Genomic DNA, 27015 nt, shown 5'->3' with positions numbered 1-27015 from the left:
CTGCAAATCTGAATAATTTTTTTTTTGAACAGTCCTTTTATCCTGTAGTGATTCTAACATCTATCTTCTACTATAGAGACATAAAATGAAAATCAGAACTGACTAACACAAAAGAAATATGCAAAAATTATTACATTACCATACACCATTAACAACACATAGTGATAGAACATTACATGTTAAATTTTACACTAGGTCTTCAACACTTTACTGAAACTGCAAAATCATTCATTACTCTCATTACTATTGTCTTTTTCATCTAAAACTGTTGGCTTTAGTGGCAGGGAAAGTCCAATGTGGACAGGAGGTATGTAATGTAAGAGCGACAGGACGTCAGCAACTTTCTTCTTCTCAATAAGCCTTGGCCCACTGTATTTAAGTGGAAGCGGAGGGTCTTTGCCTTCCACGTTTCCTGAAGTTCATTTCATGCCAAATGTCATGACAAAATGTCCCGCTGATGAATAAAGATGATGGATATTCGGAGGTCACCTTCCACCTACATATTTTCCTTAGGTTGACATCTCGACCATCAACTGTCTTCTTTCTGAAGACAAACGCTTCTTTAGAGTGTCGTATTTGATAGAAACCCCTCTTTTCATATTATACACAAGCCAACTTCTTGATGATGTCGCACCACTGATCTGGACTGTACACATCATGTACTTGTCGGCGAACGTAATTTTCAATTATACTTCAGGAACATAATGGTATGTGTGGTTTCACCGCCAGACACCACACTTGCTAGGTGGTAGCCTTTAAATCGGCCGCGGTCCGGTAGTATACGTCGGACCCGCGTGTCGCCACTATCAGTGATTGCAGACCGAGCGCCGCCACACGGCAGGTCTAGAGAGACTTCCTAGTTCTCGCCCCAGTTGTACAGCCGACTTTGCTAGCGATGGTTCACTGACTACATACGCTCTCATTTGCCGAGACGACAATTTAGCACAGCCTTCAGCTACGTTATTTGCTACGGCCTAGCAAGGCGTCATTATCAGTTACTATTGATATTGAGAATCATGTACCATAAAGAGGGACGTTCTCCATTAATGGATTAAAGTTAAGTATTCCAGCAGCTACGTCCGTTGTTTCTAAATTCTAATTCCCTTGTCCCGTTCCAGACCTCACGCCAGCCTGCGTCAGCTAAAACGCGTGCATTTCGGCCTCCTTTAGTAACACGGTGTTGGCTCTCCTGCCAACCACAACAGTATGTACATGCACTTACCATTATTTTCGTGAAACGTACTAAAGACAGTATATTTACATAATAACATACCTCTGAGTCATCTGAATCGTTAGGAATGTATTCTGGATCCCTCTCGAAGATATTAGTATCATTGGAACTATATTCCTCGTCTCCTGCTATGTTCACTGTTGCCATAATCGCGGAGATGTTTTTACTTGCCGCCATTCTCTCTGTCACTTACCATTATGTTTCCGCAACAGACAGACAGTGGCGCTTACCATTAAGCTCCTCCGTGACATCTGTTGAGTGAATTTGGAACTGCTAGTAAGTTTACTGCATCGTGCATCCCACAGGTGGTGTCGTTAGCCATCTACCGCAAAATATACGGCGATGGCGCTTACCATTGTGTTCCGCCGAGCAGCTCAAATTCTAAAGCAAAGGTCTCTCTTGCTGGCAGGTCAACAGCGTGCAACTCGTGGGTACGGGAAATTCTGAATGGATAGGAAAGAAGGATGTCTCAGGATTTTACGCTCCGAGCTCACGGGTATGTCCAGTGTTCGGGCGATTCTCCGTGCACCACACGTTAGCACACCACCACTCGTCTCCTCCTACACTGCTGTGGCTACTGCTCCCACTGATGTCGAATCAATTCGTTTCCTCCCTCTACCAGGTTGTGCACCAGAAGAACCCGTCTTTTCGAATTTCCGATTAATTTTCTCCAGACCCACGGCAGTTATCGGACAGACACCTTTTTTTTTCAAACCCTTCAATGTACAGAACTTCTGCAGAGCGACGTGTGCACAGTCAACATTCTTGTAACAGAGCTTTACAAGCAGAGCGCGCTCCTGCGTTGAGGCAGTCACGACGAACGCCACAGACGCGAAAGGAGGAAAACCTGTGTATCGGACGTCTTTATACCAGCTTCAATGGGTCATGTACATGACAGGTGTTTTCATTCACGTATTCTGAGACGTACAGCTCCATCTGTTGATCAGTTTTCGCAGTGAAACTTCCTGGCAGATTAAAACTGTGTGCTGGGACCGAGAGTCGAACTCTGGACCTTTGCCTTTTGCGGGCAAGTTCTCTACCAACTGAGCTACCCAGGCACGACTCACGCCCCGTCCTCACTGCTTTACTTCTGCCAGTACATTGTCTCCTACGTTCCAAACTTTACAGAAGCTCTCCTGCGAACCTTGCAGGACTAGCACTGTTGAAAGTTAGGATATTGCTTCTGTAAAGTTTGGAAGGTAGGAGACGAGATACTGGCAGAAGTAAAGCAGTGAGGACGGGGCGTGAGTCGTGCTTGGGTAGCTCAGTCGGTAGAGCGCTAGCCCGCGAAAGGCAAAGGTCCCGAGTTCGAGTCTCGGTCCGGCACACAGTTTTAATCTGCCAGGAAGTTTCATATCAGTGCACACTCTGCTGCAGAGTGAAAATCTCATTCTGGAATTTTCATAGTATTTCATTTTCTTCTGCCATATGTTTTCCCCTTCTCTGATAATATTCCATTGCAATTTGACGTCATTCTGACCCGTGGTGTTATATCTACAACGTTTTGAAAGTTTAACTTCAATTATAATCGCCCTGTACTTGTAATGTATTGAAACCTGTGGTTCTGCCTACCTCTGTAATCCCTGTGACATCATCTTTCAACAAAATAATTCAAAACCACACATTTTCCTAACGTACTCTGATACAGAGTGTTTTAACTCTCTCCGTCAACAGAATGTTCTCCAACTATCTCGTGCACTGTAAACATGTGGTTGGGACTTGCCAAAAACCTGGCACACCTCACTCTGTTGCCTCCGAACTCTGGCATGTACTTGCAGCAGTACACAATGATGTAGCTGTATTGGCTCTCCAAGTTCAGTTCAGCTCGAATTCAGTTCAGCTCGAAGCCCTGTCGGGTTGGAGCCATTGTTGATGCCACAAATATGAGCAGCATCAGACGTGGCAGTGTGCTGTCATAACTGTGCACATGCTCAGTTTCATAATTGAATGAACTGGTTGATTTAGTATAATAATTAACAGAGGTAAATAGCTGGAGAACATGTCAACTGATGCGATATTTCATTACATTAAGACTGGCGAAAGCAGCACAACAACCAGAGTATACACAGTGGTGATATTTGAGTTTGAACGAGCCTATCAGAGCTTATTCGGAAGTGGCTGGAGTGAAAGGAGGCTGGATACCACATTCGGGGGGCAGGGCAGCCTGCAGGCCCAAAATACCGCCAGTCAGCATCGCGGACTTAGGCATTTGGATCTGGCAAGCGTAGGAGCAGGTGCCGGGAATACCGCTGTTCAAAGTACCAACTATGTACTGTGTAGCAAATGGTGCACTTTTCAATGACGTCAGATGCTTGCTGTGCGTGAGAAAGACGTGTGCAACCTGGCAACCTCCACACTGCATCTATCCACTGCGAGTTTGTAATGGGAACAGGGCCTCAGAAGGCGACCTGCTGCCAGTCCTGTGTGCAGCACCTTCATCAGGTGCCCCACTGCCGGCACACCTCTCTCTGCTTCTCTAGCACCTGCCGCCGCGGAAGTCGAACACGTGCCGGAACAAATGGACGTGGCCAGCCCATAGAGGGCTCGGCGTCGAGGCGGCTCTTCCACGCAGCGGCTATGGCGCAGCGAGGGCGCCACTGCTACACCATGTGCAGACAGCGGCCAATAGCCGCTCCCTCTTGTTTTGTATATGCGGACCTGCTCCGCCCTAGTCCAGTCTCTCCTTTATCTCTTGTATACAGCTGATACGCCAAAGCCACCCCCACCAGTCCACCTTCTCCAGTATGCTGATGACACCGCCTTCCTGGCTCTCTATCCTACCCTTCAACGGCCTCAACATACCCTCGAAACCCACCTTAATCAGTTCACCACTTGGTGTAACCAGTGGTTCCTCCGTCTCAACCCCTCCAAAACCCAGGCAATCGTCATAGGCCGCACCACTCGCTCCTTTCGCATCCATGATTTCTACCTCACCCTTTATGGTCGTCTCATCCAGCTCACCCCCACCCTGAAATACCTTGGCCTCACCCTCAACCGACACCTCAACTGGACCCCTCATCTCCAGACCATCTAACAGAGAGCCCATTCCTACCTCCGCCTTCTGAAACTCCTGTCTGGCTGGACATGGGGATTGCATCCTTCTACCATCCTCCACACCTACAAATCCTTCATCCGTCCTATCCTCTGTTATGCCAGCATTGCCTCGATCTCCGCACCCACCCACTCTTACAAGACCCTCCAAATCCTTGAACGCCACACGCTCCACCTTGCCTTCAGTATCCGCCTTTCTTCCCCCACACGGCTCCTGTATGTACTACCTAGAGGTTCGCCGTCAGTGTTATGTAATGTGCTACGCCATCCGTCAATACTTTTATGCTCCATTCATACTGTGCCTTGTGTTCTTTTAAGTGTCGCAGTGTGTGGCTTTTTGTGTGTGCTACTTTTAAGCAGTTTTTTTATCTCCATTTTACAGTCACCCCGTGTTTTGTCTGTTGCCTTCCATGATGTTCCCCCTTTTTTATATCTATGTTCACTATATTCTCCCCTTTGTGCTTTTTAAATGTCTTCTATTGTTTGTTCTATGTCTTTCGGCTGAAGCGCAGCGCATATGCTGCTGCCAGCCCGCCCCGATAGGAAATTGAAATACAGTAAAGAAGGAAAAAAAAACCTAGTCCAGTCAGTCTGGCACTCACTCTGGATTGCGTCTCTATCTCAGTGGTACTGCGTTCTGGTCGTTGCTCGTTGTTGACATTTGCCTGGCTCTGGTTCCGAGTGGACTTACTGTTGGTGTTTGGTGTTGTGGTTTCTACCAGCCCCGTTGTTTTTTCTCTTCCTTGTTGTGTCGGTCATGGTCGGGTGTTGTCAGTTGTCGTCGGTCTGTCGTCCGAATCGTCTTCGTGTTTACCCGGTGGTGCGTGCTCCACCGCCAGCGGCTTCCCCGCCTGGCGGCTCCGATCCGCAGCCCAAGGCGTTCCTGCGGTTGCTTTTGGTTACTACAGCTTCCACATCGGTGGAGCCCACAGCATTACTTTTTGCTGATTAGGCGCGCAGTCTGGAACCGTGCGACTGCTACGGTCGCAGGTTCGAATCCTGCCTCGGGCATGGATGTATGTGATGTCCTTAGGTTAGTTAGGTTTAAGTAGTTCTAAGTTCTAGGGGACTAATGACCACAGCAGTTGAGTCCCATAGTGCTCAGAGCCATTTGAACCATTTTTTTTTTTGCTGATAGCTGAAATGCTGGCAGCTGGGCGTGGTGGCCGAGTGGTTCTAGGCGTTTCAGTCCGGAACGGCTGGTTCTAATTCTGCCTCGGGCATGGATGTGTGTGGTGTCCTTAGGTTAGTTAGCTTTAAGGAGTTCTAAGCGTAGGGGACTCATTACCTCAGATGTTACGTCGCATAGTGGTTACAAGGGAAGCTCCCCATCGCACACCCCTCAGATTTATAAGTTGGCACAGTGGGTAGGCCTTGAAAAACTGAACACAGATCACTCGAGAAAACAGGAAGAAGTTGCGTGGAACTATGACAAAAAATAAGCAAAATATACAAACTGAGTAGTCCATGTGCAAGATAGGTAACATCAAGGATAGTGTGAGCTCAGGAGCGCCGTGGTCCCGTGGTTAGCGTGAGCAGCTGCGGTATGAGAGGTCTTTGGTTCAAGTATTCCCTCGGGTGAAAAGTTTATTTTAGTAAAATTATGATCTGTCCGCTCGTTCAATGACGTCTCTGTGCACTGTAATAAGTTTAGTGTCTGTGTTTTGCGACCGCACCACAAAACAGTGCCATTAGTAGACGAAAGGACGTGCCTCTCCAATGGGGATCGAAAACATTTGATCACAAGGTCGTAGGTCAACCGATTCCTCCACAGGAAAACACGTCTGATATATTCTATACGACACTGGTGACGGCATGTGCGTCACATGACAGCAATATGTTCTTGACCCACCTAACTTGTACACTTGGCGAATGGGTGAAAAGATTCTTCTACCTCGCCCGATTTAGGTTTTCTTGTGGATATGAAAATCACTCCCAAAAAGTGATGAAAACATATGCGTTTGTCACATAAACTGAAAAGAAAAAGTTAAACTTTTCATCTGAGGGAACGCTTTAACCGAGGACCTCTTGATCTGCAGCTGCTCACGCTAACCACGGGACCACGGCACTCCTAAGCTTCCTCTTCCCTTGTTGTTGCCTATCTTCCTATTTTCTCGATTGATCTGTGTTCAGTGTTTCAAGGCCTATACACTGTGCCAACGTATAACTAAATCTGGGGGGGTGCGAAGGGGAGGTTCCCTTGTTACAGCCATTTGGAATGCTGGCAATCTGCGTGTCGAAGCCCGTAGTACAATTGCCGGCACGTTGACTTTGTGGCTTGTTGTTCTTTCACGTTGTCGGCATTTCAGTGGCGGGATGTGTGCATGTAGATCTTGTCCCATTGGGACTACATCCAGCGGTGAGACTCGGCCTCCTCAATAATTCTCTACCACTGCTCCTCTGGACTTTGCCGTGGACCGCCAGTTACGGCGACCGACCCGGGCAGCGTCTTCTCCGACCTCGCCACTCCGACTCGACCTCTTCTTCCTCCAGGTCCACTGCAGCAGGCTTTCCTCGGGGGATCTGTCTCATGGAGTGGCGCATAACATGTCCAGTCTACACAGCCCTATGAACTCGATCACGTCATCCTCCTTATAGTACTCCCAAAGCTCGTCATTTTTCGTCGTAGGCAGAAGTAGTCAGTGGAAACCGTGTCAGGACAGACAGTGTACAGTGCTCAGTGTTTTGCAGGAAGCTACGACGTCTATGTGCAGTGCGACGAGCTGGCGCCGCCATTCTCTGTAGCGGCGGCGGTGGCGCCGCTGGTGCCGAGCGGCAGTAGCACACCCTGCAGGCCGCCCGAGAAGGAGGAGGAGGAGGAGGAGGAGGAGGAGCAGGAGGCGGGGTGCGGCGGCGCCCTGGAGGCGGTCCGCGGCCTCACCAGGACCACGCCAGACCAGCTGCAAACCTGGCACCTGTGCTCCCTCATCGCACACCACTGCTTCCACTCCTGCCCTGCACGGGGGTACGTACGCCACTGGAGACCCACGCCATTAACCGTACATCTTCTTCTCTTCCTAAGTTTCCTCTCTATGCACTACCACCTATCTTTCCTACTTTCTGATATGTTACCAAGTGCACCACACAACACTCTGGACCACCACCCCGCTTTCACCCCCTCCACAGGAGACAGCGAACCGGTGCCTTGCAGCACCACCTTTATCTGTGATAACGGCCTCTATCCTGTGAGGAAGGAGGTCCACTACTTTCCTCATGCACAGGGGGTGGGTGAAGGTACGGAATCACCGCCGTTGGATAAGCAGATGCCAGCAGAAAGTCGTATAGTCCAAGCTCACTTATTTGTTACCTGGCTCCTGTGTTCCCTCATCGCACATCACTGCTTCCACTCCTGCCCTGCACGGGGGTACGTACCCCACTGGAGACCCACGCCATTAACCGTACATCTTCTTCTCTTCCTAAGTTTCCTCTATGCACTACCACCTATCTTTCCTACTTTCTGATATGTTACCAAAAGCACCACACAACACTCTGGACCACCTACCCGCTTTCACCCACTCCATACGAGACAGCGAACCGGTGCCTTGCAGCACCACCTTTATCTGTGATAACGGCCTCTATCCTGTGAGGAAGGAGGTCCACTACTTTCCTCGTGCACAGGGGGTGGGTGAAGGTACGGAATCACCGCAGTTGGATAAGCAGATGCCAGCAGAATGTCGTATAGTCCTAGCTCACTTATTTGTTACCTGGCTCCTGTGTTCCCTCATCGCACACCACTGCTTCCACTCCTGCCCTGCACGGGGGTACGTATGCCACTGGAGACCCACGCCATTAACCGTACATCTTCTTCTCTTCCTAAGTTTCCTCTATGCACTACCACCAATCTTTCCTAATTTCTGATATGTTACCAAAAGCACCACACAACACTCTGGACCACCTACCCGCTTTCACCCACTCCATAGGAGACAGCGAACCGGTGCCTTGCAGCACCACCTTTATCTGTGATAACGGCCTCTATCCTGTGAGGAAGGAGGTCCACTACTTTCCTCGTGCACAGGGGGTGGGTGAAGGTACGGAATCACCGGCCTTGGATAAGCAGATGCCAGCTGAAAGTCGTATAGTCCCAGCTCACTTATTTGTTACCTGGCTCCTGTGTTCCCTCATCGCACACCACTGCTTCCACTCCTGCCCTGCACGGGGGTACGTACGCCACTGGAGACCCACGCCATTAACCGCACATCTTCTTCTCTTCCTAAGTTTCCTCTATGCACTACCACCGATCTCTCCTACATTCTGATATGTTACCAAAAGCACCACACAACACTCTGCACCACCTACCCGCTTTCACCCACTCCATAGGAGACAGCGAACCGGTGCCTTGCAGCACCACCTTTATCTGTGATAACGGCCTCTATCCTGTGAGGAAGGAGGTCCACTACTTTCCTCGTGCACAGGGGGTGGGTGAAGGTACAGAATCACCGCCCTTGGATAAGCAGATGCCAGCAGAAAGTCGTATAGTCCTAGCTCACTTATTTGTTACCTGGCTCCTGTATTCCCTCATCGCACACCACTGCTTCCACTCCTGCCCTGCACGGGGGTACGTACGCCACTGGAGACCCAGGCCATTAACCGTACATCTTCTTCTCTTCCTAAGTTTCCTCTATGCACTACCACCTACCATTCCTACTTTCTGATATGTTACCAAGAGCACCACACAACACTCTGGACCACCTACCCGCTTTCACCCCCTCCATAGGAGACAGCGAACCAGTGCCTTGCAGCACCACCTTTATCTGTGATATCGGCCTCTATCCTGTGAGGAAGGAGGTCCACTACTTTCCTCGTGCACAGGGGGTGGGTGAAGGTACGGAATCACCGCCCTTGGATAAGCAGATGCCAGCAGAAAGTCGTATAGTCCCAGCTCACTTATTTGTTACCTGGCTCCTGTGTTCCCTCATCGCACACCACTGCTTCCACTCCTGCCCTGCACGGGGGTACGTACGCCACTGGAGACATACGCCACTAACCGTACATCTTCTTCTCTTCCTAAGTTTCCTCTATGCACTACCATCTATCTTTCCTACTTTCTGATATGTTACCAAGAGCACCACACAACACTCTGGACCACCTACCCGCTTTCACCCCCTCTATAGGAGACAGCGAACCGGTGCCTTGCAGCACCACCTTTATCTGTGATAACGGCCTCTATCCTGTGAGGAAGGAGGTCCACTACTTTCCTCGTGCACAGGGGGTGGGTGAAGGTACGGAATCACCGCCCTTGGATAAGCAGATGCCAGCAGAAAGTCATATAGTCCCAGCTCACTTATTTGTTACCTGGCTCCTGTGTTCCCTCATCGCACACCACTGCTTCCACTCCTGCCCTGCACGGGGGTACGTACGCCACTGGAGACCCACGCCACTAACCGTACATCTTCTTCTCTTCCTAAGTTTCCTCTATGCACTACCATCTATCTTTCCTACTTTCTGATATGTTACCAAGAGCACCACACAACACTCTGGACCACCTACCCGCTTTCACCCCCTCTATAGGAGACAGCGAACCGGTGCCTTGCAGCACCACCTTTATCTGTGATAACGGCCTCTATCCTGTGAGGAAGGAGGTCCACTACTTTCCTCGTGCACAGGGGGTGGGTGAAGGTACGGAATCACCGCCCTTGGATAAGCAGATGCCAGCAGAAAGTCATATAGTCCCAGCTCACTTATTTGTTACCTGGCTCCTGTGTTCCCTCATCGCACACCACTGCTTCCACTCCTGCCCTGCACGGGGGTACGTACGCCACTGGAGACCCACGCCATTAACTGTACATCTTCTTCTCTTCCTAAGTTTCCTCTATGCACTACCACCTATCATTCCTACTTTCTGATATGTTACCGAGAGCACCACACAACACTCTGGACCACCACCCCGCTTTCACCCCCTCCATAGGAGACAGCAAAGCGGTGCCTTGCAGCACCACCTTTATCTGTGATAACGGCCTCTATCCTGTGAGGAAGGAGGTCCACTACTTTCCTCGTGCACAGGGGGTGGGTGAAGGTACGGAATCACCGCCCTTGGATAAGCAGATGCCAGCAGAAAGTCGTATAGTCCTAGCTCACTTATTTGTTACCTGGCTCCTGTGTTCCCTCATTGCACACAACTGCTTCCACTCCTGCCCTGCACGGGGGTACGTACGCCACTGGAGACATACGCCACTAACCGTACATCTTCTTCTCTTCCTAAGTTTCCTCTATGCACTACCACCTATCTTTCCTACTTTCTGATATGTTACCAAGAGCACCACACAACACGCTGGACCACCTACCCGCTTTCACCCCCTCTATAGGAGCCAGCGAACCGGTGCCTTGCAGCACCACCTTTATCTGTGATAACGGCCTCTATCCTGTGAGGAAGGAGGTCCACTACTTTCCTCGTGCACAGGGGGGTGGGTGAAGGTACGGAATCACCGCCCTTGGATAAGCAGATGCCAGCAGAAAGTCGTATAGTCCCAGCTCACTTATTTGTTACCTGGCTCCTGTGTTCCCTCATCGCACACAACTGCTTCCACTCCTGCCCTGCACGGGGGTACGTACGCCACTGGAGACATACGCCACTAACCGTACATCTCCTTCTCTTCCTAAGTTTCCTCTATGCACTACCACCTATCTTTCCTACTTTCTGATATGTTACCAAGAGCACCACACAACACGCTGGACCACCTACCCGCTTTCACCCCCTCTATAGGAGCCAGCGAACCGGTGCCTTGCAGCACCACCTTTATCTGTGATAACGGCCTCTATCCTGTGAGGAAGGAGGTCCACTACTTTCCTCGTGCACAGGGGGGTGGGTGAAGGTACGGAATCACCGCCCTTGGATAAGCAGATGCCAGCAGAAAGTCGTATAGTCCCAGCTCACTTATTTGTTACCTGGCTCCTGTGTTCCCTCATCGCACACCACTGCTTCCACTCCTGCCCTGCATGGGGGTATGTACGCCACTGGAGACCCACGCCATTAACCGTACATCTTCTTCTCTTCCTATGTTTACCCTATGCACTACCACCTATATTTCCTACTTTCTGATATGTTACCAAGTGCACCAAACAACACTCTGGACCACACCCCCCCCTTCCCCACCAACCCCCCCCCCCCCGTAGGAGACAGCGAACCGGTGCCTTGCAGCACCACCTTTATCTGTGATAACGGCCTCTATCCTGTGAGGAAGGAGGTCCACTACTTTCCTCGTGCACAGGGGGTGGGTGAAGGTACGGAATCACCGCCCTTGGATAAGCAGATGCCAGCAGAAAGTCGTATAGTCCTAGCTCAGTTATTTGTTACCTGGTTCCTGTGTTCCCTCATCGCACACCACTGCTTCCACTCCTGCCCTGCACGGGGGTACGTACGCCACTGGAGACCTACGCCATTAACCGTACATCTTCTTCTCTTCCTAAGTTTCCTCTATGCACTACCACCTACCTTTCCTACTTTCTGATATGTTACCAAGAGCACCACACAACACTCTGGACCACCTACCCGCTTTCACCCCTCCATAGGAGACAGCGAACCGGTGCCTTGCAGCACCACTTTTATCTGTGATAATTGCCTCTATCCTGTGAGGAAGGAGGTCCACTACTTTCCTCGTGCACAGGGGGTGGGTGAAGGTACGGAATCACCGCACTTGGATAAGCAGATCCCAGCAGAAAGTCGTATAGCCCTAGCTCACTTATTTGTTACCTGGCTCCTGTGTTCCCTCATCGCACACCACTGCTTCCACTCCTGCACTGCACGGGGGTACGTACGCCACTGGAGACCCACGCCACTAACCGTACATCTTCTTCTCTTCCTAAGTTTCCTCTATGCACTACCACCTATCTTTCCTACTTTCTGATATGTTACCAAGAGCACCACACAACACTCTGGACCACCTACCCGCTTTCACCCCCTCCATAGGAGACAGCGAACCGGTGCCTTGCAGCACCACTTTTATCTGTGATAACGGCCTCTATCCTGTGAGGAAGGAGGTCCACTACTTTCCTAGTGCACAGGGGGTGGGTGAAGGTACGGAATCACCGCCCTTGGATAAGCAGATGCCAGCAGAAAGTCGTATAGTCCTAGCTCACTTATTTGTTACCTGGCTCCTGTGTTCCCTCATCGCACACAACTGCTTCCACTCCTGCCCTACACGGGGGTACGTACGCCACTGGAGACATACGCCACTAACCGTACATCTTCTTCTCTTCCTAAGTTTCCTCTATGCACTACCACCTATCTTTCCTACTTTCTGATATGTTACTAAGAGCACCACACAACACTCTGGACCACCTACCCGCTTTCAGCCCCTCTATAGGAGGCAGCGAACCGGTGCCTTGCAGCACCACCTTTATCTGTGATAACGGCCTCTATCCTGTGAGGAAGGAGGTCCACTACTTTCCTCGTGCACAGGGGGTGGGTGAAGGTACGGAATCACCGCCCTTGGATAAGCAGATGCCAGCAGAAACTCGTATAGTCCTAGCTCAGTTATTTGTTACCTGGTTCCTGTGTTCCCTCATCGCACACCACTGCTTCCACTCCTGCCCTGCACGGGGGTACGTACGCCACTGGAGACCTACGCCATTAACCGTACATCTTCTTCTCTTCCTAAGTTTCCTCTATGCACTACCACCTATCTTTCCTACTTTCTGATATGTTACCAAGAGCACCACACAACACTCTGGACCACCTACCCGCTTTCACCCCCTCCATAGGAGACAGCGAACGGGTGCCTTGCAGCACCACCTTTATCTGTGATAACGGCCTCTATCCTGTGAGGAAGGAGGTCCACTACTTTCCTCGTGCACAGGGGGTGGGTGAAGGTACGGAATCACCGCCCTTGGATAAGCAGATCCCAGCAGAAAGTCGTATAGCCCTAGCTCACTTATTTGTTACCTGGCTCCTGTGTTCCCTCATCGCACACCACTGCTTCCACTCCTGCCCTGCACGGGGGTACGTACGCCACTGGAGACCTACGCCATAAACCGTACATCTTCTTCTCTTCCTAAGTTTCCTCTATGCACTACCACCTATCTTTCCTACTTTCTGATATGTTACCAAGTGCACCAAACAACACTCTGGACCACCTACCCGCTTTCACCCCCTCCATAGGAGACAGCGAACCGGTGCCTTGCAGCACCACTTTTATCTGTGATAACGGCCTCTATCCTGTGAGGAAGGAGGTCCACTACTTTCCTCGTGCACAGGGGGTGGGTGAAGGTACGGAATAACCGCCCTTGGATAAGCAGATGCCAGAAGAAAGTCGTATAGTCCTAGCTCACTTATTTGTTACCTGGCTCCCGTGTTCCCTCATCGCACACCACTGCTTCCACTCCTGCCCTGCACGGGGGTACGTACGCCACTGGAGACCCACGCCACTAACCGTACATCTTCTTCTCTTCCTAAGTTTCCTCTATGCACTACCACCTATCATTCCTACTTTCTGATATGTTACCAAGAGCACCACACATTACTCTGGACCACCTACCCGCTTTCACCCCCTCCATAGGAGACAGCGAACCGGTGCCTTGCAGCACCACCTTTATCTGTGATAACGGCCTCTATCCTGTGAGGAAGGAGGTCCACTACTTTCCTCGTGCACAGGGGGTGGGTGAAGGTACGGAATCACCGCCCTTGGATAAGCTGATGCCAGAAGAAAATCGTACAGTCCTAGCTCACTTATTTGTTACCTGGCTCCCGTGTTCCCTCATCGCACACCACTGCTTCCACTCCTGCCCTGCACGGGGGTACGTACGCCACTGGAGACCTACGCCATTAACCGTACATCTTCTTCTCTTCCTAAGTTTCCTCTATGCACTACCACCTATCTTTCCTACTTTCTGATATGTTACCAAGTGCACCACACATCACTCTGGACCACCTACCCGCTTTCACCCCCTCCATAGGAGACAGCGAACCGGTGCCTTGCAGCACCACTTTTATCTGTGATAACGGCCTCTATCCTGTGAGGAAGGAGGTCCACTACTTTCCTCGTGCACAGGGGGTGGGTGAAGGTACGGAATAACCGCCCTTGGATAAGCAGATGCCAGAAGAAAGTCGTATAGTCCTAGCTCACTTATTTGTTACCTGGCTCCCGTGTTCCCTCATCGCACACCACTGCTTCCACTCCTGCCCTGCACGGGGGTACGTACGCCACTGGAGACCCACGCCACTAACCGTACATCTTCTTCTCTTCCTAAGTTTCCTCTATGCACTACCACCTATCATTCCTACTTTCTGATATGTTACCAAGAGCACCACACATTACTCTGGACCACCTACCCGCTTTCACCCCCTCCATAGGAGACAGCGAACCGGTGCCTTGCAGCACCAGCTTTATCTGTGATAACGGCCTCTATCCTGTGAGGAAGGAGGTCCACTACTTTCCTCGTGCACAGGGGGTGGGTGAAGGTACGGAATCACCGCCCTTGGATAAGCAGATGCCAGCAGAAAGTCGTATAGTCCTAGCTCACTTATTTGTTACCTGGCTCCTGTGTTCCCTCATCGCACACCACTGCTTCCACTCCTGCCCTGCACGGGAGTACGTACGCCACTGGAGACATACGCCACTAACCGTACATCTTCTCCTCTTCCTAAGTTTCCCCTATGCACTACCACCTATCTTTCCTACTTTCTGATATGTTACCAAGAGCACCACACAACACTCTGGACCACCTACCCGCTTTCACCCCCTCCGTAGGAGACAGAGAACCGGTGCCTTGCAGCAATACCTTTATCTGTGATAACGGCCTCTATCCTGTGAGGAAGGAGGTCCACTACTTTCCTCGTGCACAGGGGGTGGGTGAAGGTACGGAATCACCGCCCTTGGATAAGCAGATGCCAGCAGAATGTCGTACAGTCCTAGCTCACTTATTTGTTACCTGGCTCCTGTGTTCCCTCATCGCACACCACTGCTTCCACTCCTGCCCTGCACGGGGGTACCTACGCCACTGGAGACCCACGCCACTAACCGTACATCTTCTCCTCTTCCTAAGTTTCCCCTATGCACTACCACCTATCTTTCCTACTTTCTGATATGTTACCAAGTGCACCACACAACACTCCGGACCACCACCCCACACTGACCCTCTCGATAGGAGACAGAGAACCTGTGCCTTGCAGCACCACTTTATCTGTGATAACGGCCTCTATCCTGTGAGGAAGGAGGGCCACTACTTTCCTCGTGCACAGGGGGTGGGTGAAGGTACGGAATCACCGACCTTGGATAAGCAGATGCCAGAAGAAAGTCGTATAGTCCCAGCTCACTTATTTGTTACCTGGCTCCTGTGTTCCCTCATCGCACATCACTGCTTCCACTCCTGCCCTGCACGGGGGTACGTACGCCACTGGAGACCCACGCCATTAACCGTACATCTTCTTCTCTTCCTAAGTTTCCTCTATGCACTACCACCTATCTTTCCTACTTTCTGATATGTTACCAAAAGCACCACACAACACTCTGGACCACCTACCGCTTTCACCCACTCCATAGGAGACAGCGAACCGGTGCCTTGCAGCACCACCTTTATCTGTGATAACGGCCTCTATCCTGTGAGGAAGGAGGTCCACTACTTTCCTCGTTCACAGGGGGTGGGTGATGGTACGGAATCACCGCAGTTGGATAAGCAGATGCCAGCAGAAAGTCGTATAGTCCTAGCTCACTTATTTGTTACCTGGCTCCTGTGTTCCCTATTCCAAACCACTGCTTCCACTCCTGCCCTGCACGGGGGTACGTACGCCACTGGAGACATACGCCACTAAACGTACATCTTCTTCTCTTCCTAAGTTTCCTCTATGCACTACCACCTATCATTCCTACCATCTGATATGTTACCAAGAGCACCACACAACACTCTGGACCACCACCCCGCTTTCACCCCCTCCATAGGAGACAGCAAACCGGTGCCTTGCAGCACCACCTTTATCTGTGATAACGGCCTCTATCCTGTGAGGAAGGAGGTCCACCACTTTCCTCGTGCATAGGGGGTGGGTGAAGGTACGGAATCACCGGCCTTGGATAAGCAGATGCCAGCAGAAAGTCGTATAGTCCCAGCTCACTTATTTGTTACCTGGCTCCTGTGTTCCCTCATCGCACACCACTGCTTCCACTCCTGCCCTGCACGGGGGTACGTACGCCACTGGAGACCTACGCCATTAACCATACATCTTCTTCTCTTCCTAAGTTTCCTCTATGCACTACCACCTATCTTTCCTACTTTCTGATATGTTACCAAGAGCACCACACAACACTCTGGACCACCTACCCGCTTTCACCCCCTCCATAGGAGACAGCGAACTGGTGCCTTGCAGCACCACCTTTATCTGTGATAACGGCCTCTATCCTGTGAGGAAGGAGGTCCACTACTTTCCTCGTGCACAGGGGGTGGGTGATGGTACGGAATCACCGCCCTTGGATAAGCAGATGCCAGCAGAAAGTCGTATAGTCCTAGCTCACTTATTTGTTACCTGGCTCCTGTGTTCCCTCATCGCACACCACTGCTTCCACTCCTGCCCTGCACGGGGGTACGTACGCCACTGGAGACCCACGCCACTAACCGTACATCTTCTTCTCTTCCTAAGTTTCCTCTATGCACTACCACCTACCATTCCTACTTTCTGATATGTTACCAAGAGCACCACACAACGCTCTGGACCACCTACCCGCTTTCACCCCCTCTATAGGAGACAGCGAACCGGTGCCTTGCAGCACCACCTTTATCTGTGATAACGGCCTCTATCCTGTGAGGAAGGAGGTCCACTACTTTTCTCGTGCACAGGGGGTGGGTGAAGGTACGGAATCACCGCCCTTGGATAAGCAGATGCCAGCAGAAAGTCATATAGTCCCAGCTCACTTATTTGTTACCTGGCTCCTGTGTTCCCTCATCGACACCACTGCTTCCACTCCTGCCCTGCACGGGGGTACGTACGCCACTGGAGACCCACGCCACTAACCGTACATCTTCTTCTCTTCCTAAGTTTCCTCTATGCACTACCACCTATCATTCCTACTTTCTGATATGTTACCAAGAGCACCACACAACACTCTGGACCACCACCCCGCTTTCACCCCCTCCATAGGAGACAGCAAACCGGTGCCTTGCAGCACCACCTTTATCTGTGATAACGGCCTCTATCCTGTGAGGAAGGAGGTCCACTACTCTCCTCGTGCACAGGGGGTGGGTGAAGGTACGGAATCACCGCCCTTGGATAAGCAGATGCCAGCAGAAAGTCGTATAGTCCCAGCTCACTTATTTGTTACCTGGCTCCTGTGTTCCCTCATCGCACACCACTGCTTCCACTCCTGCCCTGCACGGGGGTACGTACGTCACTGGAGACCCACGCCATTAACTGTACATCTTCTTCTCTTCCTAAGTTTCCTCTATGCACAACCACCTATCTTTCCTACTTTCTGATATGTTACCAAGAGCATCACACAACACTCTGGACCACCTACCCGCTTTCACCCCCTCCATAGGAGACAGCGAACCGGTGCCTTGCATCACCACCTTTATCTGTGATAACGGCCTCTATCCTGTGAGGAAGGAGGGACACTACTTTCCTCGTGCATAGGGGGTGGGTGAAGGTACGGAATCACCGCCCTTGGATAAGCAGATGCCAGCAGAAAGTCGTATAGTCTCAGCTCACTTATTTGTTACCTGGCTCCTGTGTTCCCTCATCGCACACCACTGCTTCCACTCCTGCCCTGCACGGGGGTACGTACGCCACTGGAGACCTACGCCATTAACCGTACATCTTCTTCTCTTCCTAAGTTTCCTCTATGCACTACCACCTATCTTTCCTACTTTCTGATATGTTACCAAGTGCACCACACAACACTCTGGACCACCTACCCGCTTTCACCCCCTCCATAGGAGACAGCGAACCGGTGCCTTGCAGCACCACCTTTATCTGTGATAACGGCCTCTATCCTGTGAGGAAGGAGGTCCACTACTTTCCTCGTGCACAGGGGGTGGGAGAAGGTACGGAATCACCGCCCTTGGATAAGCAGATGCCAGCAGAAAGTCGTATAGTCCCAGCTCACTTATTTGTTACCTGGCTCCTGTGTTCCCTCATCGCACACCACTGCTTCCACTCCTGCCCTGCACGGGGGTACGTACGCCCCTGGAGACCCACGACATTAACCGTACATCTTCTTCTCTTCCTATGTTTACTCTATGCACTACCACCTATCTTTCCTACTTTCTGATATGTTACCAAGTGCACCAAACAACACTCTGGACCACACCCCCCCTTTCCCCATTCCCCCCCCCCCCGTAGAAGACATGAACCGGTGCCTTGCAGCACCACCTTTATCTGTGATAACGGCCTCTATCCTATGAGGAATTTGGTCCACTACTTTCCTCGTGCACAGGGGGTGGGTGAAGGTACGGAATCACCGGCCTTGGATAAGCAGATGCCAGCAGAAAGTCGTATAGTCCCAGCTCACTTATTTGTTACCTGGCTCCTGTGTTCCCTCATCGCACACCACTGCTTCCACTCCTGCCCTGCACGGGGGTACGTACGCCACTGGAGACCTACGCCATTAACCATACATCTTCTTCTCTTCCTAAGTTTCCTCTATGCACTACCACCTATCTTTCCTACTTTCTGATATGTTACCAAGAGCACCACACAACACTCTGGACCACCTACCCGCTTTCACCCCCTCCATAGGAGACAGCGAACTGGTGCCTTGCAGCACCACCTTTATCTGTGATAACGGCCTCTATCCTGTGAGGAAGGAGGTCCACTACTTTCCTCGTGCACAGGGGGTGGGTGATGGTACGGAATCACCGCCCTTGGATAAGCAGATGCCAGCAGAAAGTCGTATAGTCCTAGCTCACTTATTTGTTACCTGGCTCCTGTGTTCCCTCATCGCACACCACTGCTTCCACTCCTGCCCTGCACGGGGGTACGTACGCCACTGGAGACCCACGCCACTAACCGTACATCTTCTTCTCTTCCTAAGTTTCCTCTATGCACTACCACCTATCTTTTCTACTTTCTGATATGTTACCAAGAGCACCACACAACACTCTGGACCACCTACCCGCTTTCACCCCCTCCATAGGAGACAGCGAACCGGTGCCTTGCAGCACCACCTTTATCTGTGATAACGGCCTCTACCCTGTGAGGAAGGAGGTCCACTACTTTCCTCGTGCACAGGGGGTGGGTGAAGGTACGGAATCACCGCAGTTGGATAAGCAGATGCCAGCAGAAAGTCGTATCGTCCTAGCTCACTTATTTGTTACCTGGCTCCTGTGTTCCCTCATCGCACACCACTGCTTCCACTCCTGCCCTGCACGGGGGTACGTACGCCACTGGGGACATACACCACTAACCGTACATCTTCTTCTCTTCCTAAGTTTCCTCTATGCACTACCACCTATCTTTCCTACTTTCTGATATGTTACCAAGAGCACCACACAACACTCTGGACCACCTACCCGCTTTCACCCCCTCTATAGGAGACAGCGAACCGGTGCCTTGCAGCACCACCTTTATCTGTGATAATGGCCTCTATCCTGTGAGGAAGGAGGTCCACTACTTTCCTCGTGCACAGGGGGTGGGTGAAGGTACGGAATCACCGCCCTTGGATAAGCAGATGCCAGCAGAAAGTCATATAGTCCCAGCTCACTTATTTGTTACCTGGCTCCTGTGTTCCCTCATCGCACACCACTGCTTCCACTCCTGCCCTGCACGGGGGTACGTACGCCACTGGAGACCCACGCCATTAACCGTACATCTTCTTCTCTTCCTAAGTTTACTCTATGCACCACCACCTATCTTTCTTTCTTTCTGATATGTTACCAAGTGCACCAAACAACACTCTGGACCACACCCCCCCCTACCCCCCCCCCGTAGGATACAGCGAACCGGTGCCTTGCAGCACCACCTTTATCTGTGATAACGGCCTCTATCCTATGAGGAAGGAGGTCCACTACTTTCCTAGTGCACAGGGGGTGGGTGAAGGTACGGAATCACCGCCCTTGGATAAGCAGATGCCAGCAGAAAGTCGTATAGTCCCAGCTCACTTATTTGTTACCTGGCTCCTGTGTTCCCTCATCGCACACCACTGCTTCCACTCCTGCCCTGCACGGGGGTACGTACGTCACTGGAGACCCACGCCATTAACTGTACATCTTCTTCTCTTCCTAAGTTTCCTCTATGCACTACCACCTATCTTTCCTACTTTCAGATATGTTACCAAGAGCATCACACAACACTCTGGACCACCTACCCGCTTTCACCCCCTCCATAGGAGACAGCGAACCGGTGCATTGTATCACCACCTTTATCTGTGATAACGGCCTCTATCCTGTGAGGAAGGAGGGACACTACTTTCCTCGTGCATAGGGGGTGGGTGAAGGTACGGAATCACCGCCCTTGGATAAGCAGATGCCAGCAGAAAGTCGTATAGTCCTAGCTCACTTATTTCTTACCTGGCTCCTGTGTTCCCTCATCGCACACAGCTGCTTCCACTCCTGCCCTGCACGGGGGTACGTACGCCACTGGAGATATACGCCACTATCCGTACATCTTCCTCTCTTCCTAAGTTTCCTCTATGCACTACCACCTATCTTTCCTACTTTCTGATATGTTACCAAGTGCACCAAACAACACTCTGGACCAAACCCCCCCCTTCCCCACCAACCCCCTCCGCCCCGTAGGAGACAGCGAACCGGTGCCTGCAGCACCACCTTTATCTGTGATAACGGCCTCTATCCTATGAGGAAGGAGGTCCACTACTTTCCTCGTGCACAGGGGGTGGGTGAAGGTACGGAATCACCACCCTTGGATAAGCAGATGCCAGCAGAAAGTCGTATAGTCCTAGCTCACTTATTTGTTACCTGGCTCCTGTGTTCCCTCATCGCACACAGCTGCTTCCACTCCTGCCCTGCACGGGGGTACGTACGCCACTGGAGATATACGCCACTATCCGTACATCTTCTTCTCTTCCTAAGTTTCCTCTATGCACTACCACCTATCTTTCCTACTTTCTGATATGTTACCAAGTGCACCAAACAACACTCTGGACCACACCCCCCCTTCCCCACTCCCCCCCCCCCCCCGTAGGAGACAGCGAACCGGTGCCTTGCAGCACCACCTTTATCTGTGATAACGGCCTCTATCCTGTGAGGAAAGAGGTCCACTACTTTCCTCGTGCACAGGGGGTGGGTGAAGGTACGGAATCACCGCCCTTGGATATGCAGATGCCAGCAGAAAGTCGTATAGTCATAGGTCACTTATTTGTTACCTGGTTCCTGTGTTCCCTCATCGCACACCACTGCTTCCACTCCTGCCCTGCACGGGGGTACGTACGCCACTGGAGACCTATGCCATTAACCGTACATCTTCTTCTCTTCCTAAGTTTCCTCTATGCACTACCACCTATCTTTCCTACTTTCTGATATGTTACCAAGAGCACCACACAACACTCTGGACCACCTACCCGCTTTCACCCCCTCCATAGGAGACAGCGAACCGGTGCCTTGCAGCACCACCTTTATCTGTGATAACGGCCTCTATCCTGTGAGGAAGGAGGTCCACTACTTTCCTCGTGCACAGGGGGTGGGTGAAGGTACGGAATCACCGACCTTGGATAAGCAGATGCCAGCAGAAAGTCGTATAGTCCCAGCTCACTTATTTGTTACCTGGCTCCTGTGTTCCCTCATCGCACACCACTGCTTCCACTCCTGCCCTGGACGGGGGTACGTACGTCACTGGAGACCCACGCCATTAACTGTACATCTTCTTCTCTTCCTAAGTTTCCTCTATGCACTACCACCTATCTTTCCTACTTTCTGATATGTTACCAAGAGCACCACACAACACTCTGGACCACCTACCCGCTTTCACCCCCTCCATAGGAGACAGCGAACCGGTGCCTTGCAGCACCACCTTTATCTGTGATAACGGCCTCTATCCTGTGAGGAAGGAGGGCCACTACTTTCCTCGTGCACAGGGGGTGGGTGAAGGTACGGAATCACCGCCCTTGGATAAGCAGATGCCAGCAGAAAGTCGTATAGTCCTAGGTCACTTATTTGTTACCTGGTTCCTGTGTTCCCTCATCGCACACCACTGCTTCCACACCTGCCCTGCACGGGGGTACGTACGCCACTGGATACCTACGCCATTAACCATACATCTTCTTCTCTTCCTAAGTTTCCTCTATGCACTACCACCTATCTTTCCTACTTTCTGATATGTTACCAAGAGCACCACACAACACTCTGGACCACCTACCCGCTTTCACCCCCTCCATAGGAGACAGCGAACCGGTGCCTTGCAGCACCACCTTTATCTGTGATAACGGCCTCTATCCTGTGAGGAAGGAGGTCCACTACTTTCCTCGTGCACAGGGGGTGGGTGATGGTACGGAATCACCGCCCTTGGATAAGCAGATGCCAGCAGAAAGTCGTATAGTCCTAGCTCACTTATTTGTTACCTGGCTCCTGTGTTCCCTCATCGCACACCACTGCTTCCACTCCTGCCCTGCACGGGGGTACGTACGCCACTGGAGACATACGCCACTAACCGTACATCTTCTTCTCTTCCTAAGTTTCCTCTATGCACTACCACCTATCTTTCCTACTTTCTGATATGTTACCAAGAGCACCACACAACACTCTGGACCAATTACCCGCTTTCACCCCCTCCATAGGAGACAGCGAACCGGTGCCTTGCAGCACCACCTTTATCTGTGATAACGGCCTCTATCCTGTGAGGAAGGAGGTCCACTACTTTCCTCGTGCACAGGGGGTGGGTGAAGGTACGGAATCACCGCCCTTGGATAAGCAGATGCCAGCAGAATGTCGTATGGTCCTAGCTCACTTATTTGTTACCTGGCTCCTGTGTTCCCTCATCGCACACCACTGCTTCCACTCCTGCACTGCACGGGGGTACGTACGCCACTGGAGACCCACGCCACTAACCGTACATCTTCTTCTCTTCCTAAGTTTCCTCTATGCACTACCACCTATCATTCCTACTTTCTGATATGTTACCAAGAGCACCACACAACACTCTGGACCACCTACCCGCTTTCACCCGCTACATAGGAGACAGCGAACCGGTGCCTTGCAGCACCACCTTTATCTGTGATAACGGCCTCTATCCTGTGAGGAAGGAGGTCCACTACTTTCCTCGTGCACAGGGGGTGGGTGAAGGTACGGAATCACCGCCCTTGGATAAGCAGATGCCAGCAGAAAGTCGTATAGTCCCAGCTCAATTATTTGTTACCTGGCTCCTGTGTTCCCTCATCGCACACCACTGCTTCCACTCCTGCACTGCACGGGGGTACGTACGCCACTGGAGACCCACGCCACTAACCGTACATCTTCTTCTCTTCCTAAGTTTCCTCTATGCACTACCACCTATCATTCCTACTTTCTGATATGTTACCAAGCGCACCACACAACACTCTGGACCACCTACCCGCTTTCACCCGCTACATAGGAGACAGCGAACCGGTGCCTTGCAGCACCACCTTTATCTGTGATAACGGCCTCTATCCTGTGAGGAAGGAGGTCCACTACTTTCCTCGTGCACAGGGGGTGGGTGTAGGTACGGAATCACCGACCTTGGATAAGCAGATGCCAGCAGAAAGTCGTATAGTCCCAGCTCACTTATTTGTTACCTGGCTCCTGTGTTCCCTCATCGCACACCACTGCTTCCACTCCTGCCCTGCACGGGAGTACGTACGCCACTGGAGACATACGCCACTAACCGTACATCTTCTTCTCTTCCTAAGTTTCCTCTATGCACTACCACCTATCTTTCCTACTTTCTGATATGTTACCTAGTGCACCACACAACACTCTGGACCACCTACCCGCTTTCACCCCCTCCATAGGAGACAGCGAACCGGTGCCTTGGAGCACCACCTTTATCTGTGATAACGGCCTCTATCCTGTGAGGAAGGAGGGCCACTATTTTCCTCGTGCACAGGGGGTGGGTGAAGGTACGGAATCACCGCCCTTGGATAAGCAGATGCCAGCAGAAAGTCGTATAGTCCTAGCTCACTTATTTGTTACCTGGCTCCTGTGTTCCCTCATCGCACACCACTGCTTCCACTCCTGCCCTGCACGGGAGTACGTACGCCACTGGAGACATACGCCACTAACCGTACATCTTCTTCTCTTCCTAAGTTTCCTCTATGCACTACCACCTATCTTTCCTACTTTCTGATATGTTACCTAGTGCACCACACAACACTCTGGACCACCTACCCGCTTTCACCCCCTCCATAGGAGACAGCGAAAGAGTGCCTTGCAGCACCACCTTTATCTGTGATAACGGCCTCTATCCTGTGAGGAGGTCCACTACTTTCCTCGTGCACAGGGGGTGGGTGAAGGTACGGAATCACCGCCCTTGGATAAGCAGATGCCAGCAGAAAGTCGTATAGTCCTAGCTCACTTATTTGTTACCTGGCTCCTGTGTTCCCTCATCGCACACCACTGCTTCCACTCCTGCCCTGCACGGGGGTACGTACGCCACTGGCGACCCACGCCATTAACTGTACATCTTCTTCTCTTCCTAAGTTTCCTCTATGCGCTACCACCTATCTTTCCTACTTTCTGATATGTTACCAAGAGCACCACACAACACTCTGGACCACCTACCCGCTTTCACCCCCTCCATAGGAGACAGCGAACCGGTGCCTTGCAGCACCACCTTTATCTGTGATAACGGCCTCTATCCTGTGAGGAAGGAGGTCCACTACTTTCCTCATGCACAGGGGGTGGGTGAAGGTACGGAATCACCGCCCTTGGATAAGCAGATGCCAGCAGAAAGTCGTATAGTCCTAGCTCACTTATTTGTTACCTGGCTCCTGTGTTCCCTCATCGCACACCACTGCTTCCACTCCTGCCCTGCACGGGGGTACGTACGCCACTGGAGACCCACGCCACTAACCGTACATCTTCTTCTCTTCCTAAGTTTCCTCTATGCACTACCACCTATCTTTCCTACTTTCTGATATGTTACCAAGAGCACCACACAACACTCTGGACCACCAACCCGCTTTCACCCCCTCCATAGGAGACAGCGAAAGAGTGCCTTGCAGCACCACCTTTATCTGTGATAACGGCCTCTATCCTGTGAGGAAGGAGGTCCACTACTTTCCTCGTGCACAGGGGGTGGGTGAAGGTACGGAATCACCGACCTTGGATAAGCAGATGCCAGCAGAAAGTCGTATAGTCCCAGCTCACTTATTTGTTACCTGGCTCCTGTGTTCCCTCATCGCACACCACTGCTTCCACTCCTGCCCTGCACGGGAGTACGTACGCCACTGGAGACATACGCCACTAACCGTACATCTTCTTCTCTTCCTAAGTTTCCTCTATGCACTACCACCTATCTTTCCTACTTTCTGATATGTTACCTAGTGCACCACACAACACTCTGGACCACCTACCCGCTTTCACCCCCTCCATAGGCGACAGCGAACCGGTGCCTTGGAGCACCATCTTTATCTGTGATAACGGCCTCTATCCTGTGAGGAAGGAGGTCCACTACTTTCCTCGTGCACAGGGGGTGGGTGAAGGTACGGAATCACCGCCCTTGGATAAGCAGATGCCAGCAGAAAGTCGTATAGTCCTAGCTCACTTATTTGTTACCTGGCTCCTGTGTTCCCTCATCGCACACCACTGCTTCCACTCCTGCCCTGCACGGGGGTACGTACGCCACTGGCGACCCACGCCATTAACTGTACATCTTCTTCTCTTCCTAAGTTTCCTCTATGCACTACCACCTATCTTTCCTACTTTCTGATATGTTACCAAGAGCACCACACAACACTCTGGACCACCTACCCGCTTTCACCCCCTCCATAGGAGACAGCGAACCGGTGCCTTGGAGCACCACCTTTATCTGTGATAACGGCCTCTATCCTGTGAGGAAGGAGGTCCACTACTTTCCTTGTGCACAGGGGGTGGGTGAAGGTACGGAATCACCGCCCTTGGATAAGCAGATGCCAGCAGAAAGTCGTATAGTCCTAGCTCACTTATTTGTTACCTGGCTCCTGTGTTCCCTCATCGCACACCACTGCTTCCACTCCTGCCCTGCACGGGAGTACATACGCCACTGGAGACATACGCCACTAACCGTACATCTTCTTCTCTTCCTAAGTTTCCTCTATGCACTACCACCTATCTTTCCTACTTTCTGATATGTTACCTAGTGCACCACACAACACTCTGGACCACCTACCCGCTTTCACCCCCTCCATAGGAGACAGCGAACCGGTGCCTTGCAGCACCACCTTTATCTGTGATAACGGCCTCTATCCTGTGAGGAAGGAGGTCCACTACTTTCCTCGTGCACAGGGGGTGGGTGAAGGTACGGAATCACCGCCCTTGGATAAGCAGATGCCAGCAGAAAGTCGTATAGTCCCAGCTCACTTATTTGTTACCTGGCTCCTGTGTTCCCTCATCGCACACCACTGCTTCCACTCCTGCCCTGCACGGGAGTACGTACGCCACTGGAGACATACGCCACTAACCGTACATCTTCTTCTCTTCCTAAGTTTCCTCTATGCACTACCACCTATCTTTCCTACTTTCTGATATGTTACCTAGTGCACCACACAACACTCTGGACCACCTACCCGCTTTCACCCCCTCCATAGGAGACAGCGAACCGGTGCCTTGGAGCACCACCTTTATCTGTGATAACGGCCTCTATCCTGTGAGGAAGGAGGTCCACTACTTTCCTCGTGCACAGGGGGTGGGTGAAGGTACGGAATCAC

At 51.5% G+C, this 27015-nt stretch overlaps 1 protein-coding gene across 1 annotated transcript in view; it reads left to right on the top strand.

Annotated features, from left to right (window-relative positions):
• The window catches only part of LOC126295079 (uncharacterized), a 173043-nt gene that overhangs the window by 22571 nt on the left and 123457 nt on the right, over positions 1 to 27015 (top strand). The window contains exon 2 of the mRNA XM_049987326.1: positions 6974 to 7247. Within this exon, the coding sequence (XP_049843283.1) occupies positions 6974 to 7247 (274 nt within the window). The remainder of the gene's footprint in view (positions 1 to 6973; positions 7248 to 27015) is intronic.

Source organism: Schistocerca gregaria, chromosome 11, assembly GCF_023897955.1.
Source record: "Schistocerca gregaria isolate iqSchGreg1 chromosome 11, iqSchGreg1.2, whole genome shotgun sequence".
Lineage (NCBI taxonomy): Eukaryota > Metazoa > Arthropoda > Insecta > Orthoptera > Acrididae > Schistocerca > Schistocerca gregaria.
Note: the sequence above shows the minus strand (reverse complement) of the source record. Positions and strands in the feature narration are given on the sequence as shown.